This window comes from Drosophila bipectinata, chromosome 2R, assembly GCF_030179905.1.
Source record: "Drosophila bipectinata strain 14024-0381.07 chromosome 2R, DbipHiC1v2, whole genome shotgun sequence".
Lineage (NCBI taxonomy): Eukaryota > Metazoa > Arthropoda > Insecta > Diptera > Drosophilidae > Drosophila > Drosophila bipectinata.
Window position 1 is genome coordinate 10133689 of NC_091737.1, and position 17613 is coordinate 10151301.

Here is a 17613-nt window from a genome sequence, read left to right on the forward strand (position 1 = left end):
TATGGTGGGGGAGGTGTGGGTGATTCGCTGGGGGTAGAAAACCATGTCGCCGTCATCGACATTGCCCAGTTGCCGCTCAGTCTTCAACGCGAACAGACGACAGTCGCGAACAGTCGAGGGTTTCTGGCCGCGATTCCGATTTTCCCGCAGACCCAGCCGACAGATTTAAGGTTTCCCCGCGCTCCAGATCCCCAACAGATATGCAAATACATTGTAGGCGTCGGACCGTCAGATAAGATAAGTCATCCCACTTGTGACGATAAGCCAGGTCGCCGGTAGTACACGGCGAGAAATCAAATAGAAGGAATATCCCGAAACATTCGGTGGGGGTCAGTGAACCGATGCAATGCAGGAACCTAAAGGGGCCAACAGTCCACAGGGTCAGGGTCCGTCCTTGTGCCTCGAGTGGAAGCAGCTCAACTACTACGTGCCGGCTCAGGAGCAGAGCAACTATAGCTTCTGGAATGAGTGCCGTAAGAAACGGGAGCTTCAGATCCTGCACGATGGTAAGACTTTTAGATCCGCAGGATGTATGGTTGTGGGAATGAGACTGATTTGCGGTTTCGCTTCCATTCGATTGGATTTCCAGCCAGCGGGCACATGAAGACCGGCGACCTCATCGCCATCTTGGGCGGATCCGGTGCCGGCAAGACCACGTTGTTGGCGGCGATTTCGCAACGGCTGCGCGGTAACCTGACCGGGGATGTGGTTTTGAACGGCATGGCCATGGAACGGCATCAGATGACGCGCATCTCCAGCTTTCTGCCTCAGTTCGAGATCAACGTGAAGACATTCACGGCCTTTGAGCATCTGTACTTTATGGTGGGTCCTAGAGTCCTAGATTCGAATCCTTCCTCAGCTCGCCTTAACTATTATGTCGTTGTCTTGCCAGTCCCACTTCAAGATGCATCGACGTACGACCAAGTCGGAGAAACGGCAGAGGGTGGCGGACCTCCTCTTGGCCGTGGGATTAAGGGACTCTGCCCACACCCGCATACAGCAGCTCTCGGGCGGGGAGAGGAAACGACTCAGCCTGGCAGAGGAGCTGATAACTGATCCCATCTTTTTGTTTTGTGATGAGCCCACCACGGGTCTGGACAGTTTCAGTGCCTACTCGGTAATTAAAACTCTAAGGCACTTGTGCACCAGGAGGCGCATTGCCAAGCACTCATTGAACCAGGTCTACGGGGAAGATTCCTTTGAGACGCCAAGTGGCGAGAGCAGTGGCAGTAACTCCATCGAAATGGAGATTGTGGGCCAATCCCACGAGAGCCTTTTGCAGTCGATGCGGGAGCTTCCAACGCTGGACATCCTGAACAACAGTCCCAACGGAACGCACAAGAAGGCAGCTATTTGCTCTATCCACCAGCCCACCTCAGATATCTTTGAGTTGTTCACTCACATTATACTGATGGACGGTGGAAGGATCGTCTACCAAGGACGCACTGAGCAGGCAGCTAAGTTTTTTACAGAGTAAGTGGTCAGCTCATCAAAGTATACTCATAACTAGTGCCCTGTTTTTTAGCTTGGGCTTTGAACTTCCCTTAAACTGTAATCCCGCCGACTTTTATCTCAAGACCTTGGCGGAAAAAGAAGGAAAGGAGGATCCTGCTGCGTTAGTCAGAGCCAAATACGAGCATGAAACGGATGGGTTATATTCAGGTAGCTGGCTTCTGGCCCGCAACTATAGCGGAGATTACCTAAAACATGTCCAGAACTTGTGAGTAATCTCAAAAAAGGATCATACTTAAGTCCTTGTTTAAAGACCATCCTCTTTAGCAAAAAGATACGTTGGTATAAGCAGGTGTACCTCTTAATGATACGCTTCATGACCGAAGATGTGCGAAATATAAAAAGTGCCCTTATTGCCTTTGGATTTTTCATGGTGAGTAGCCATAGCGTCTCTCCAATCAAGGATAACCAGAAATACCTCATCTAGATTACGGCTGTTACTCTCTCTCTAATGTATTCCGGCATTGGAGGGCTGACACAGCGCACTGTCCAGGATGTGGGTGGCTCCATATTCATGCTCAGCAACGAGATGATCTTCACATTCAGCTACGGAGTAACCTACATCTTCCCAGCCGCATTGCCCATCATAAGGAGAGAAGTTGGCGAAGGGACCTACAGCCTTTCCGCCTACTATGTGGCCCTGGTGCTCTCGTTTGTGCCCGTGGCTTTTTTCAAAGGATATGTGTTCCTGTCGGTGATATACGCTTCCATTTATTATACACGCGGGTTTCTACTATACCTGAGCATGGGATTTCTGATGAGTTTGTCTGCTGTGGCAGCCGTGGGCTACGGAGTCTTCCTCTCCAGTCTCTTCGAAACTGACAAGATGGCCTCAGAATGTGCAGCTCCATTTGACTTGATCTTTTTGATATTCGGAGGCACCTACATGAATGTGGACTCGGTGCCGGGATTGAAGTATTTCTCCCTTTTCTTCTACTCCAACGAGGCTTTGATGTACAAATTCTGGATCGACATCGACAATATTGGTGGGAAATAGATACCTAATCCAAAGAAGTGTATTATAATCCCCCTATTTTTCAGACTGCCCCGTCAATGAGGATCATCCCTGCATCAAAAGCGGTCTGGAGGTCCTGCAGCAGGGCTCCTTTCGCACCGCCGACTACACCTACTGGCTGGACTGTTTCAGCCTGATGGTGGTAGCAGTCATCTTTCACATCGTATCCTTCCAGTTGGTTAGGCGGTATATTCATCGAAGCGGTTACTATTAAAATTGGGGACACATTTATTATACTAATTTCAGTTTACACTCTTAAAGAACTCGATTTCAGCTTAGTTTCTGTTGTAGTTGAGTACACACGCAATTTAGTTAAGTTAAAATTTGTAATTTTTAAGCACAAAATGTTAATTCTATATCTAAACTTCATTGGAAAATATTGCATTCATCGAACGAGTCGTATAAAATAAATCCCATATAGATCCTATATGCCATTATTGTGAAAAATGTTTTAGTTCAAAAGTAACTAAATATTTATGTAAAAAAAAATCTTGGGCTAGGGCAGAGCGATCTATAAGATCTATACAGAATGTATTTCAAAATTATGTACTTTAAAATTATGTTTGTCTGCCGGTTAAGTCGGTTGGTTTGTTTTCTTAAGAGACCAAGCAGTTTAATAAATTAAGCTAAAACAACCAAAAAATAATTGAAACAAAAACTGCCTACAATGCCAAAAAGCAAGTGAAGAATTTCCGCTCATCAATGAGATTTGATCGATTCTCCTAGTTGTCAAACGAAATCTGTCGCTTGGCCTTTTGTCCAGAACTGTTGCCACTATCTATAGGCACTTGATACTTCCGAGCCGATCCGTTGCTGCTTCCACCACCGTAGTAGGGACTTATGTTCTTTTGGTCCTTTCCGGTAAAGTTCTTCTGCGCTGATCGTCTTAGTTCGCAGTCTACGTTCTCGCGCAGGGCCAAGCCCCCTAGGTTGCTCTTCGACGAACTGTTCTGCAGCGTGGAATTCGGTCGGATAGGCTGCCGCTCCTTGCAGAAGAGATCCTCGGAAATGCGGTCCACCAAACTCGATTGCGTATCTGAGCACGCATTCGTTTGTTGACTCATCTGGCTTAGACCAAATGAATCGATCGAGTTTTCGCTGCCGAACATATTGTGCAAGGAGCGGGTGGAACCTGCAGTTGCCAAACTTCCAGCTGACGCCTGCGACAGTATCATCTTGCGCTGAGCAAACTCTTCGGGACCAATATATCCGGAGAGTCTAGTACTCGACAGTTTCTTCGCCTCACTTTCCTGACTTCTCGCCTGCAGGTAAATATCATCAGCATTCTTTCCCGCAATAACGCTGAAGGCAAACTTCTTGGCAAGCCTGTAGAAAAAAAATGTCCAATAAAGGGAATTAGAGGGATATTTCCAACCCCAATACGCACCGTAGCAATGTTTCACTGTTACTGGTTGTGTGTCCCAGGTAAAATTCCTGGAAAATGCGTTTCACAATGCGCGTAAGGTCCGATGCATATTGACGGAAATTCTCATGCTTGGCAGTGATTTTTCGTTCCTGGAGTGCCTGCGAAACGGCCCACAGAAGTTTCTGCAAGACAATAAAATGTCATTTTTATGGATGTCGAATTGACGGACTAAGCGATGAGGGTTGATTTCTTTTCAAAACTCAATATTAAGTCATTGAACTGAAATGATATTCTTAGATCAAATAATTTACCTTCCGTTGGTTGTCTGTCATGCTGCTGTTCGGTGTTGCGCTCATCTCCGAGTGCGCCCGAAGCAGTTTATTAGCCAGTGGGGTCCCGCTTGAGGAAGAACTCATCAAAAGGCTGCTGCTGCTGCCACTCAGGCCATGACTGAGCCGCGATTGCCCGATTGCAATAGCTGTATGCTGCGCCACCTTAACCTGACTAACTGCCGCGGAGGAACCAGCCCCGATGCAGAAGCTCTGACTCTTGATCTTGAGAGCACGCGGCGTCAGTCCACTGGCCCCGCTGCTGTCAGTCCGGAACAGCTTGCTGCTCTGTCTAGTTAACTCGTCAGTGTCCTCATCATCGCATGCATTCCGTTTCCGCTTCAAAAGTGTCTCGAGCTGTTGACTGGCACCCTGTTTGTCAGGTGAAAACAGAGCCCGCTTTGATCGCTCCACGCGATTCGCCATCTCGGGCTTGAATAGCGGCTTTGGAGGCATAAGCTGTTGCTGCTGTTGAAGCGTCTTGGCGGGACTTTGGAACAGCGCGCGTTTGGAGGTTTCCCTCGACGGCCCTGGCTTGGGGAGATCGGTGCGATAGAGACGCTTGCGGGCGGATGAAGAGGGAGTCTTGCGAGCTGTAGATTAAACATTGGGTTTAAAATGCACTTTGTTATCTTATCTTCTAGATTACCTTTCTTTTTGCTACCCGGAGTCTTCCGTTTGGGGGTAGCCTTTCGTTTGTTACGTGCTTTCCTGTAAAACGAAATTGTTCATGAAATAGTTTATGCTACTTAAGATATTATGCTGTTTACTCACTTCTTATCAAGCAATATTTGTGGTCCAATTGAGCTGTTTAATTTCTGTGAGTTGGTGGCCAGATTTGCCGAAGAAAATATGGCACGCCGCTTAGCCAAGTGACTCAGGCGGTTACCAGGCGATTGCGTCAGCATTCTGTAAGAAATTAGGGGTTACTTAAGATTGCCTAATTAAGTTATCAAGTATATGCTCACTTCATTCGCATGTTTCGCTTCTTGGCACTCGACGGGGATCTTACATAGGACGTGGCTGTTTCTACGCCCACATACCGATCCACCACCGACATGCTGAGATATTCGTTTTGTTCCGAAGCCTTATTAAGATTGTAGCTGAAAAAGATGTTGAAATTACACATAAATTACATTAAAAATATATTTAAATGTAAACTCACCTCAGTCCATGGTGTCTCACGCCTAGAACTTCCCGCCAGCCCATGTTCTTGGCTTCCGCAAGACTGTGGCTAGGACGGAATAAAGAGTTGGTTACACTGATCCCACTGTCCTCAATAGTGGGCGTTGAGGTAGGTTCGTCTTTAGAAAGAAAATTGAGAATGTTCGACTTCAAGTTTAGTACCATTTTGATAACGTCTATGTCGGGTGTAGTGACCGACGGGGGAGGACGCACGCCTTGCAAGCAGCGCCGTATCCTTCTGTAGATTTCCCGTTCCCGCCGACAATTTTCCAAGAAAAATGAGCGCGGATCGTTGGCAGTATACTGAGAGGTGTCCATAGTTTGCTCATCCACAAAGCTTGACTCCGTGGGAGCATTTAAAGAGATGCGTCCGCGCACATCGCTGGTGCACTGTGACTCCTCCAATACTTCGGGCAGATCCTCGAGCCTAGTTGCGGGTTCCTTCTCTGTCTGATCGTCGTTTTCCTCATCATCACTGTCGGCGAATAAATCTGGCGACCGTTCATTGTTATACTTCTGCTGCGATGTGTTCAATGACGTTTCTAATACGGAGGATAGTCGGGATGGCCCTGGTTTTTCCTGGTCATCCGGTTTTTCCGTCAGACTTTTGATTTTGCCATCGAAGGAGAGGCTACCCGTGCTTGTAGTGGCTGTGGGTGCTACGGATACGGCCATGTCCACTGCATTGCAGCTGTTCTCCTCGATGAGAGAGTCGTAAAACCTTGGAAAAACCACCATACCCTGAGAGGGGAGAGGAGCTTCAGGCACCTCCACATCGGGCAACATCAGGTTTTGAAGCTGTGATCCGTAGAGGCGCTTGTTCACTTGACCATAAGGAGTGTCGTCAAATCCACGGAATTCGGATTCCTGGCTACTTAGTTTCTGGGATGACGAAGTGTTACTTTCCTTGGTTGGACGATTGATTTCGTGGGGTTGGCTCAGTGGTTTTGGATTAATAAGATAGGGCAGATTCATGTGCTCCTCGTCAGATATGTGACCCTCGTTGTGTTCACTGAGTGAAGACTGATAAACCAAATTAAATGTTTAGTTCTATCGGAAAAAAAGGTGCATTTAGTTTACCCCGCTTCCTGAGGATGGCTCCGATTCATAGCTGTTGTTTATTTTATTTTTTATAAAGTTTGTGGTGGCCATTCTCTAAATAAAAATAGAATTTTTGTTGTAGTATTTCCATAGATACCTGCCTTATGCATGCGGCATTTTGTACAGGCTGCTCCAATTTTGTAGAGCCTTTTAATTCATAAACTGTGCTTAGAAAAAGAAAACGAAAGTGTAAAAAGGCCAGGCACTGTCGATTTTCTTATCTGCGGCGCATCAATCTTAATGAAAGTGCATTTACCTTTTGGAAATGTGGCACTTTTCCCAGGTGAGGGGAAAACTAAGTAAGGCGCCCAAGCGAAAAACGCGCGTAGATACCGATGTTTTTTTTGCATTTAACGGGTCAAAGTCGCACGCCGCGGACCTCTTTGCGGTTTGAAGTTATGCGTGCGACCCTATCCGGTATAAGTTCATCATCAGCTTTTGTTAAAAATCTTTTAAAGTTTATTTAAATACTTGAATAACACCGATGATAATATGGCCTTTTCTGTAGCGTGAACATCTGCCCTGTTTTTGGCGGTGGGGCTAACGCGTCGTGAAATTGTAATTAGAGATGGGCGATAGTTAAATATCGATTATCGTCTAGTCTTGAAGACATATACATAATTGTTAAAAAAATATGTACTCCAAATAAGTTTTATTAAGTAAAAGGTAAAATATGCGATAAATAACAGTAATATTATTGCATTTAAAAAGACTGTCTTTCACTGTAGACTTTAAAACAATATTTCTCTTGTACTAAATTGAGGCATGATCTAAATATCGTTGCCAGAAACTAGCGCCACTAGTTTGTTGAGCCAACATCGGCGGCCCTGGTAAACAGCTGATTTATGTATAACAACACACAATAACAACAAGCCCTACAATTCGTTAAATCTTTTATCTTTTTCAAGTGGCAGAGCGCGTTTAATCAGTTCGGCCGGCTCCAAAAACCCCACCGATTGCGAAAATCTCATTTGTGCACCAGAAATTAAACCGTACACGCTAAAACAAATTCTTATTGCTTGGCTTTTGACCTTAAAAATTGCGCCAGTGGCCTTATTAAAAACAACAACGAAGCAAAAACCACATAGCCCATGAAAAACGTCTTCCAGGCGAATGCGATGCTATAATTTAATTGCTGCTTAAAAATATGCGAGGAATTGAAGGCAAAGTTGTGGTTCTTGGCTCCCGAGGTGAGTTCCATAGGCTATCTATTTAAATTAATGCCCCTTTAGGTTTCATTCACAAGCGATCCGTAAAATGACAATGGTTGTTGGTATTTCTCAATTGATAAGCACAATTCCTGGGGTCAGCTGATAAGCCAAAGCCTTTTAATCCATGCAAACGAAATCCGGAGACCGGTGGCTGCGCTGAGATGCCTCTGAAAGGCTACAAAAGAAGGCGTGTCTCACAGTCGGAATGTCTGGTTTGAAGGCCTCTTATCTGTTGTTGGAAATACAGTGTGGACTGGCTAAAGGAAACTTTTAAATAAAATTAACGATGCTTTGTTTTAAAAGTATATGGATATGTACATATGTATTCCCATTCATTTGTCAACTTCTAGTCGGCTGTTGCATTTGTAATGTAAACATTTAAATTCGCCTTAAGGCCAGCTAAAGTTTACCTAGGTGTCTAGGTGTCTAAACAAAGATACATATAAGTATATATGCTATGTCATATAAAGTAAGTAAAATTATTCTGCCTTGATCGCCACACAATGACACGCATTGATATCAAGAGCCTGTATGTTCTTCCCTTGAGTAGCAGATGATTCATAAGAATAATGCACCATATGCATTATCCGATTGTCAACAGCCAACTCGGGGAATTCTATACCTCAAAAATAATTATTGTAAACAAAGAGTTTCTGGCCTGTTACGGGTCTTCCCTATCAGTGATTACCTTTCTGGAAAGTGCGTCTTCAATTTTGTTTATTTTGGTATGATTAATCAGTAGTAGGAAAATAATGCGTGCCTTTTGGCGCGTTCATTGAATGAAAGCCGATAAGTTAAGGGGTATTATGGAGGTAACCTATTCAAACAAAAACAATTTGTAATCAGCCGACCATTTGTTTTTCTTTTCAGGCGTGGGCAAGACGCGTTTGGTCATCCGCTACATAAAGAACACCTTGCACCGGAGCGAGAACGAAGTACCCACGATAGCTGTGTCCTTCTTCACATGCAACATCTTCCTGGATGAGGTCAAAATTAAATTGCAAGTGCGTATCCCAGCAGCATATGTAATAGTCAGTGCACACAACTCTTTCAGAGCCTTGTCAAATGAAATTGCCTCGTAAAAAAGTGGAAGCCGTGGGGCGAAAGCAAAGCCAAAGGAATTTGCCTTTGCCCCAGGCTAGCATACCCACTAATCCCATTTGGCAGCCTGGCTGCCGGAAGGGTGCTGGGGCCAAACGCTAATCTGGGTTTATTCTGCTGCTGCCACTGAAAGAGTGGCCCTCTATTTGTCCACTCCGCCCCAATGTTTTGGTCACTTTATTTGTTTTTTATTTTGCAATTTTTGCGTCCACTGCACTTTGTGTGTTATTTGTTTATTTTTTTGAGCGCATACTCTTTTTTTTATAGTTTATTGATAAGCTAAGCATGGGCGGTAACAGTAGCTTCTCCCTTTTGATAGGGTTACCACCCACAGTGCCCTGTCTAGCATATTTTCTCTTGGGTGATTTCGATTTTATATGCAACCATATAATAGTGGCCACTGAAAAAAACAAGACTCTGATCCTGTACGACCCGAACTAGTTGTACCCTTTGTATGTTTTAAATCAAGGTGATTTAGGAGTATCTTTCTTTCAAATCTTAAGACTTTACTTATCTGAAAAGTTCAAAATCATTCCAGCAAGTATAATTCCTATGAGAAATAAAAACAATTGCTGTCATATCAATTATTCAGAATATATAACTTTAATATATATTTTAAACATTACAAATGTTTCTCCCTAGAATGACCTTCATTCATCCCGAAAGTGTCATATTCACTAGACCAACAGAAGCAACCGTCTGAGCACAATGGATTTGAATACATAATGGGATATTGTATGCGGATTTAGCTTGTTTGTTTCGCATTCGTGAATTCGCAGCTCTTTGTCTCGCTGTACGGTTCTTGTGCGATTCGATTTAGTTTCGCCAATGAACATGTCGTTGCCCCAAAAATTTTTATGAAGCCCTTGAATGGGAAAACGCATAAAGATGAGTGTCCATATCCCCCAACCAAGAAGACCTGAGAAGCGTTGCCCACATCCAATATGATTGTTATTGCTGTGGGAAAGCGCGGCCATAAAAAGCACAATTGTAGAATAAGCGTTGAATGACTCAATTAAAGTTCAAGTGGCGGACGAACTCTAACCACACGGTACTCTTTATTTGCAGATCTGGGATACGGCTGGCCAGGAGAGATATCGGGCAGTGGCGCCCATGTATTATCGAAATGCCAATGCTGCCATATTAGTGTTCGATCTTACCCAATATAAAACTTTTACGGAAATCAAATCGTGGATACAGGAACTGCATCGCAATGTCCAGGATCCGATGATATTGACGCTGGTGGGCAACAAGATGGACATGCAGGCCCAGCGTGCGGTTTCCCGCGATGAGGCTTTCGTGTTTGCCACCTCCATCGGGGCCACCTACTTCGAAACTTCCACGGAAACGGACCAGGGACTGGAGCAGGTCTTTCTTTCGACGGCTCTGGGATTGGTGCGGCTGGCGGACGAGGGCAAGAGCCATTCGTTACGTTCCTTCGAGTCAAGCGATTCGCTGGCCTACACCAACACCAACACTGCCTTCAGTCATACGGTGGCCGCATTGTCGAGGAATCCTGCAAACGCTTCATTTCGGCTGCCCTACGTGGATATTGGTCTAGCCGTGGATGGTGAGGATGTGAAGACAACTGGAGTGGGTCGTTTGGAAACGGCAGCCTGGAGTATCGAGCACATTGCCCTCGGCGAAGTGGAGAGGCCCAGCTGGTGCTGCTATTAGTAGAAGATCCCTGAGATCCTAAAACTCATCTCAAGCAGCCCAGCTGCTGTGAAACGAAAGAAGGAAAATAACAATGTGATGTCAACAGAACCAGACTTTAGTTCGAATATCCCAAGAATCGTTTAAGCAATCTATACGCAAAGACCAAAAGCAGTCGCCACAAAAGCAAACAGCAAGCTTGGCTTGAAGCTATGTATTAATACACTGACTAGGCTAGTGAGCGGATTTTGCTCGATCCACTGACAAGGCGCCCGGAGTAACCGCTACATCAATATAATAATAATTCTAGAACCCTAAGTGTATACAGCAATTGCCGCGTGCAAATTATGACTTTGTATTTCAGTCGCTTTAAGCTCATTTTTGACCTACCAGTCGTAGGATTAACCCACACAGCCCACTCACAACAAAATCAAACAACACAGGGAACAACACAAACCAACCTACACTCATTCACAAAAACACCAATTCATGTACAAAGCATTTTATACTGCATGCATATATATATATAAATCTAAACGTAATAATGTATTCAGAGTGCTTTGTCATTTCGGGGATGGCACGCCCCCAGTGTCGAATCATCGGGCTAACAGCGCTGCAAGTGCATTAACTTGGCCATTAACGCAGCAACTTAACATGTAATTGGAATTTAATGCCCTCATAACAAAGCCAAGGGTTACAATTGTATTGGCTTTTCCAGCTCCGAATGCCTTGGCATTAGCTTGGCTTTCAGTTGGGGCCCCCCGTCGGAGCGTGACCTGGTATTGTTATTAACCCCGTTGTGGTACTTGGGGGCACTAAGATGAACGTGTGCTTTAGATTAAGAAAGCTTTTTTGGCAGTAAAATGGCTAATGAGTTTGGGATAATGTCAGCAAGGATAATGGATATAAATATATGTAGGATTGACCACGAGCTATTTATCATTTCAAAATGAAATTTCATTATTCTGTTTTATTTTGGTGTGTGGGAAGCTACACAAAAATAAATCTTAGGAAGTGAACATCAAAAGCAATAGACAGACAGTCTAATTGATATAAAATCAATAAAATCCCCTTGGCCAAATGCTGGCACAGAATCCAATAATAAAATGTACCATGCCCCTGGAACTCGGGTTCGAAATTGTTTGGCCATCAGGAGGTTAAATTGAATAGCTAAATGGCCGCTCGTCAGTGGAGCCAGGACCAGGGATGACTGACTGCCTGGCCTGGCAAGTTCATAAAGCACCGAAAGCAACTTTAACGATTAGCTAATATACATAACTTATGGTCAGTTGAATCCTTATGTATAAATAATATGTGCAATTTAGCGTAAGGCGCCTCCAAAACAAGAACAACAAAAAACAAGTCGGCAAAGGACACCACGAAAACTCATTCAAGTGTCATCAACGCGTTTAGCGGACAGATGGCTGGATGATTCAGTTTGGTTGGTCTTCCGATATATGGAACTGAGAGAACTGGACTTCCTGGGGGAGATCGGGATCAGTTGTGGTTCAGTCGGCCCATTGATTTACCATTAGGCCGTGGCAAATGAACCACTCGTTTGTCTCTTTGCCGGGGCACTCAACCGGAAGTGATGCTCACACACGCATACGCCGAGGGTGTTGCCATGCCTGACAGCGGTATATAAGTGTGTGGGTGTAGATGCCTGGCAGATATCCTTGACTTATACCCACACAGAAACCGACACAAAACTACCTCAACATCTTGGCTCTCGGCTAATGGTGTTTAGACGGCTTAATGATGTAGAAATGCATCAATGTAATCAAGGTAGGACAGCCTTAGAAGGAGCAAATATGCCACAAACGTATATAGTATATGCAAATATATGTAGGGCTTGCCACAAAAGTGACAGCCTGCCGGATGTTCGGTCGAAGGCTTGATGTCCGTATCAATTGCTTATTTCAGACGCCTGTCATAAGCTTCTCTTTTGGGTTGACATCGAAAATTATCCATTAGCATATCGTAATTTTGATTGATTTTGCTAATTGTGGTGTTTAATTTCGAAGTTACAATTCAATAGCTGATGGACGGGTTACATTTTGAGGCTATGTCTATGTTTGTTAAGAGGTTTATCTCTAACTTTAATCCAGCTTTTAACTTTATTATATATTATTAAAATGTGCAAAGCTCTTGTAACTTTGTCCTCTAAATCAAAAAAAAATATATTGTTTTCAGGCTTTATCTCTAATATCGCAGCTCTCTCATGAAGCCATAGCACATAGGTTTAAGCCCTTGACTTACTAACCGTTGACAATTTGATCTCAATTTATATATGCAGATTTATGTTTGTTTTTAATTCGTCCCGCGCATATATAACATGGCAAAACATAGCGTACATATAAATTCAGTTAGTTAGGCGTCAATTGCTGATGTCAGTCGGGGCCATGGCAGTTCCATATTTTTATATGGACCATGCATATAAATCGAATTACACGTCGTTTTGGCATATTTACGACCCCTCTGCAAATACAAATCCATACATATATTTGCAAGTCTGCCAGAGAGTGTGTGGGTATGCGGATGTGGGTGTGGTATTGGGAGTGTGTGTCGGTAAGCGTTGGAATGTCAAATCTACTAAAGTTCTCAATGCCACATAAATTGCTGGCACATCCACACAAATCAAGTATGCAAACGATGAATCGTCTCTGTGTGTGTGTGTGTGTTGTGAGTGTTTTAGTGTGCAAGGTACTTGTACAATTTTCTCTTTTGTTCCTGTATCCTGCATCCTGCCGTGGCACTGCCAACGAATCCAGCCACGCTGGTCATGCAAATAATTTTGAATATTTATCAAGCGCCTCGTCCTGGGGCTGCCCAGTGTTCACGCTTCTGATGCATACTTTATGGCGCACCGTGTGTGTGTGTCTGTGTGGGTGTATGGGTGTACTGGAAGCAGCACTAGTTGGCATTGTTAGAGATTCAGTTGAACTTCCACTAACCTGACCAGCAAATACATCATGCCCCAGCCATCGACATTTAAGCTCCCAAACTCACATGCACCATCGCATCCGGCATGTACGTACAATTGTACGAATATTCCGCCGCAATTGTCGCAGAACAGCAAACAAATTGATTTTTTTGATCAAGATAACATCAAATTGAATTTCCAGCATTCGAAATCAAAGAGACTAGCCTAGGGGATAAATATTTTATTTGTCACACACACGTGTTGTATTTTTATTTAATTAAATATCGTTTCAATTTCAGCGGCATAACCATAGAATATTGTTCCCATTTGTCAATTTAACAAATTAATACACTAATTATCAGCCATTTGACGATGTAACAGTGGCAGAGTTAAAGGCAAACAGACAAGGCGAATTTATGCTCCTGCTAGAGATTCCTTAAATGCCAAGTACCCGGCTGCTTGGCTGCCAGGCTGGATTCAAGTCGAACAGCCCGGCAGATGCTGAAAGCAATGCAGCGACATGGAAAATACCACAGCGGCGGATGCATAGACGCGCACACTAACGCAAAATCAAATACAGACACAGGAGGCACGAGGGCCGGAGGGACTGACGAGGACTGGGACGAAAACGAAGGACACAAAAAGGATGCTGCTGCTGAGGCTGAAGATGATGGCGCTGCGGGCAAGTCGTTTGAGTTTGAGTTTGAGTGTCGTCGTGTCTGTCCCAAGCTCAAATCCCGAATGCATAGACAGCTGCTGCTGTTAGTCCTGTCGCTTTTCTTCAACACTGAACAAAAAAAGAGTTTTTTTTAAAAGCAAATAAATGATCTTAGTTCCTTAGCTTAAGGAATGAGGAATGAGCTTAGTTTTCATAAGTTCCTAGCACTTAACCCACTTATTTCCTATATCTTTTCCCTTTTTTTTTTAAGTCAAAAGACAAAGAACAATAATACCTTACAGTGCTGCGGCTGGCGCTCCTATTTGCCCAAAAAGGCAATCCCAGCCGAGGGAAATAAGGGCCAAGAGCAACCTAGAGCTACAGAGAAGACAAGGCAAATCAAATGCAATTTAGTCTCATTTTAATTGAGCTGCCCGGCCAATGTCTGGGGTCTTTAAATTTATTCCCACAAAATAAAAATGAAAAACTGAAAAAAAATTCCCCCAGAGTTATTTATGGGAAAGCTAGTCAGAGCATAAAATGGGAAACTATTTGATTTGCATTTAATTTAATAAGTGCTGCGATACTGCCAATGCAAATGAAATTGTTTAGCCGTAAATTGTGGGGAAATCCGCATTGACCGAAATGGAAGTTACTGCGGTAGTCTTGAAATTTCCGTAAGTAATCTATGGCAATGCTGGTTTTCTGATAAAACCGCGGGGTCTGGTTCCTCGTAAGACGATTTATCATAATTTGCAAGCAAATTACTTCTTCCCCATGCCCACCGCCAGATGGCGATGCTGTATTGCCAACTCATGTTGCCAATTTGCACTTTCAGGTAGAGAAATAGGAACGGCGGCTGAACAAATATGGCAGCCATTAAACAGATAAGCCACACACTGCCATAAAAGGTACACCCACTCAACCCGAGGCATAAAGTGCGTGCTGGGGTGTATGTGTGTGAGTGGCAGGCATAAGGACACAATTTGTCTGGACAAACACCAGCTTGGCTTTGTCTCTTCTATACATATTTTTTTCCCCATTTTCCCTGGAAATAGAAATAAAGTAACTAGAATTTTGGTAGTGATTTGAATATCAGGACTATGTGATACCCGGTACTCCTTATTCCCATAAAAACATTTCCTTGGCAGTTGAGTGAATTATGGATTTGGAACTATGGTACTTAATTTCATTTTCCATATTCAATAAAGTGCAGATTCATTTTGTTTTTCACATTTTTCCAGCAGGATTATGGACAGCTGTGAAATGAATATTACAATATTGATTGCATCCAAAACAGACTGCTTTATTAAAAAGAGAAATATTAAAAAAGGATGTATCAAATATATTCAAACATAATTGGTCGCCTATTCTCATCTATTTTCCCGTATATCCTCTTATTTTCACCATCACTTTGGGAAGCTGTCATAAAAATTGTGAGATGTCACCGCCATATGAGTGTGCGCCATTTTTGTGCTGCCGACACTTTTGCATTGTGTTTATGCTGTCACCTTCTATTCGCCCCTTTTAATGTCCTGGATCCTTTTCCCGCTTCCCACGAGCCAAGCCCTCATCGTCTCCCCCTCTGTCATAGCCTTTTGGCATTTTTAATTGTTTACCTGCACCACAATGGATGGACAATTCTTTTGTTCTTCTCCCCCAATTCGATGCGATTCGAGAGTGCTCGACGAGAAAATGAAAAGAAAAATCAGGAGCGAAAAATAAAAAACTTTCAGGCTTGCCCTGCAACAGGTTCGAGGTCAAAATCGAAATCGACGGGAATTAAAATGGTCTGCTGGTCGGGCTAAAAACTTTAAAAGCTCGAGGGCCAAGGACCTCCGATTCGTCCTCTCTGGTCCCTGGCAAATTTCGACTTGGCTGATTTTCCGGCACACATCATTTGTCTGCTGACTGGGCAGGAATGAATCTGCATTTATTTTCCAACTGGGGTGGTCAAGCATATCAACTCTTTCCCCCCTTTTGTATGGACTTTCATGCACATATTTTCTTACTGGCCCGAAAATCGAGTACAATCGTGACTCTGGGGGGCCATGTGGGCATGAATATAATTTCGGGTTATGGCCTGTTCGGGGGCGTATCGGTAAACATGGAGGAGCTATTAAAAGCCCCACCTTGTCCCAGTTGCCCGGTTGCCCACTGTACAAGCAATATTCTCATACCTTGGCCGGCTTCTTTGTCTTCGGACTTAATGTTAATCCTGTGTCCCGGGGTGCACGAGGTAATGAAAGGGATGTGAAGATGGCCGGCCTGTTGGGCAGTTGGTCAGTGGGCGGTGCTGACGTTTGACATTGACTGGCTGATAATATAAATATCATTGTTGCTTGCACATAATTAAGTCTGACAGTCGACGAAGCTCTTTAGCAAACCGCATGACCCACTGTGGGGCAAACTACTCATTGACAAGTCTGTTGTTTGGATAAAATTCCCATGTCTTACTAATTTTAAAAATGTATAAATATGTCACAGAAAAAAATCATTATATATATAATGTGATAATGAGTAAATTCAAATTATATTAGTTATAACTAGGTTTCATTTCTCATACGCCATGTGTGCATGTATTATTGAGTTAAAAACTGCAAAGAAGCATATTTCTTTTGTGACTAAGCCACTTGATTACTAATGCGGATTATTTTAAAGAGCTCCAGAATACGTTTGCTTTTCATAAGCCATTAGTAGTTGATTTTATTCCATTTAATACCCACTGTATGAAACTTGATTGTGTTTTTAGTCCAGCTGCCAACTGGGGCTGACTTTATGTGTGAGTGTGAGGCGAGTGAGCCCTCTTGGTCGGTGATTTCCGAGTCCTGAATCCTGTAGGGCCTAATGCGCCTAGTGCCAGCTTCTGTTGGCTTTCAGCTTTGGTCGCTAATTAAGCCTGTTTATCGAAGTAAGTTAGCTGTTCAACTTTCGCTCCGTAGCCTTTTATCCATCCAACATCCTCCCTCCTTGTGTTCAGCTGAGTTTAGTTTTATCAGCTAACTAGCTTGGCTATCTGCATGTGTGAGAGCTGGGGGCTGGGATCGTAGGGCATTTGAAGGGCTCTTAAGTGCAATAATAAAGCGATTCTCGTAAATGCCGCAAAGCCTTCAACTTCGTCTCTAATTGAGTAAATTATCGAGGGAAATGAAAATGGTTTGCTAGATGCGAGCGAAAATTCTGCGGTATTGTCACACAGAAATCATTTGCCATATACACACATATATAGTACACATCCTTTGAGGTTGTTTCGTAAAGTCTGGCTGTAGGTCTCCCTGTGCATCAGGATTAAAAGAAACCCTCAACTGATGTAGACATGCCCTTAAATGTTGCGGTTTGCTTTGCCAACGACAGTTAGTTGGATGTCAAACCTAATTAAATGGAACGGAAATGTAACCAAAATTAAATATCGTCATGGTCAAAGCAATTAGGCTAATATATCTCGGCATGGAAACCAAGGTGTCTTCAAACTCTCAATTTGGCCACAAAAGTTCGGGGCTCTTAAAACGGTTTTTGAACGAGACCTCTTGGGGAAAGTTTTCGTCCATCGTGCAGT

The 17613-nt window shown here is 43.6% G+C and overlaps 3 protein-coding genes across 5 annotated transcripts; 2 read left to right on the forward strand and 1 right to left on the reverse strand.

Moving 5' to 3' along the window:
* The first annotated feature begins 79 nt into the window (after positions 1-79).
* bw (brown) lies at positions 80-2954 on the forward strand. The gene is made up of 7 exons (XM_017252955.3): positions 80-506; positions 590-822; positions 893-1473; positions 1526-1720; positions 1780-1885; positions 1940-2498; positions 2554-2954. Exons 1-7 carry the CDS (start codon positions 347-349, stop codon positions 2739-2741), a joined length of 2022 nt encoding a protein of 673 aa, XP_017108444.2. The 5' UTR covers positions 80-346; the 3' UTR covers positions 2742-2954.
* mi (minus) lies at positions 2738-7050 on the reverse strand. Of its 2 annotated transcripts, none has more exons than XM_017252954.3 (9): positions 6765-7050; positions 6488-6560; positions 5388-6430; positions 5191-5325; positions 4997-5131; positions 4872-4933; positions 4205-4815; positions 3915-4075; positions 2738-3853 (listed from the first exon to the last, which is right to left on the reverse strand). In XM_017252954.3, the coding sequence occupies exons 2-9, from the start codon at positions 6557-6559 to the stop codon at positions 3250-3252; spliced, it is 2823 nt and encodes a 940-aa protein (XP_017108443.2). In that variant the 5' UTR covers position 6560; positions 6765-7050; the 3' UTR covers positions 2738-3249. The 2 variants fall into 2 exon arrangements, with proteins under 2 accessions (XP_017108443.2, XP_070134399.1); XM_070278298.1 differs by having other exon boundaries at positions 6488-6670.
* A 286-nt stretch (positions 7051-7336) lies between these two features.
* Positions 7337-11025, forward strand: RabX1 (RAS oncogene family member RabX1). Of its 2 annotated transcripts, XM_017252422.3 has the most exons (4): positions 7337-7355; positions 7417-7698; positions 8590-8723; positions 9889-11025. In XM_017252422.3, the coding sequence occupies exons 2-4, from the start codon at positions 7656-7658 to the stop codon at positions 10495-10497; spliced, it is 786 nt and encodes a 261-aa protein (XP_017107911.2). In that variant the 5' UTR covers positions 7337-7355; positions 7417-7655; the 3' UTR covers positions 10498-11025. The 2 variants fall into 2 exon arrangements, with proteins under 2 accessions (XP_017107911.2, XP_017107910.2); XM_017252421.2 differs by lacking the exon at positions 7337-7355 and having other exon boundaries at positions 7362-7698.
* The last annotated feature ends 6588 nt before the right edge of the window (positions 11026-17613 follow it).

Excerpts from the sequence above, each read along its gene's own strand:
- bw (XM_017252955.3), top strand. The coding sequence starts at position 347 with ATGCAGGAACCTAAAGGGGCCAACAGTCCACAGGGTCAGGGTCCGTCC. Across the intron at positions 823-892 it reads TTGAGCATCTGTACTTTATG|TCCCACTTCAAGATGCATCG; the intron begins GTGGGTCCTAGA and ends TTGTCTTGCCAG. Across the intron at positions 1,474-1,525 it reads GCAGCTAAGTTTTTTACAGA|CTTGGGCTTTGAACTTCCCT; the intron begins GTAAGTGGTCAG and ends CCTGTTTTTTAG.
- mi (XM_017252954.3), bottom strand. The coding sequence starts at position 6,559 with ATGGCCACCACAAACTTTATAAAAAATAAAATAAACAACAGCTATGAA. Across the intron at positions 6,431-6,487 it reads AGCCATCCTCAGGAAGCGGG|TCTTCACTCAGTGAACACAA; the intron begins GTAAACTAAATG and ends TTGGTTTATCAG. Across the intron at positions 4,934-4,996 it reads CAAATATTGCTTGATAAGAA|GAAAGCACGTAACAAACGAA; the intron begins GTGAGTAAACAG and ends TTCGTTTTACAG.
- RabX1 (XM_017252422.3), top strand. The coding sequence starts at position 7,656 with ATGCGAGGAATTGAAGGCAAAGTTGTGGTTCTTGGCTCCCGAG. Across the intron at positions 7,699-8,589 it reads TGTGGTTCTTGGCTCCCGAG|GCGTGGGCAAGACGCGTTTG; the intron begins GTGAGTTCCATA and ends TTTTCTTTTCAG. Across the intron at positions 8,724-9,888 it reads AGGTCAAAATTAAATTGCAA|ATCTGGGATACGGCTGGCCA; the intron begins GTGCGTATCCCA and ends CTTTATTTGCAG.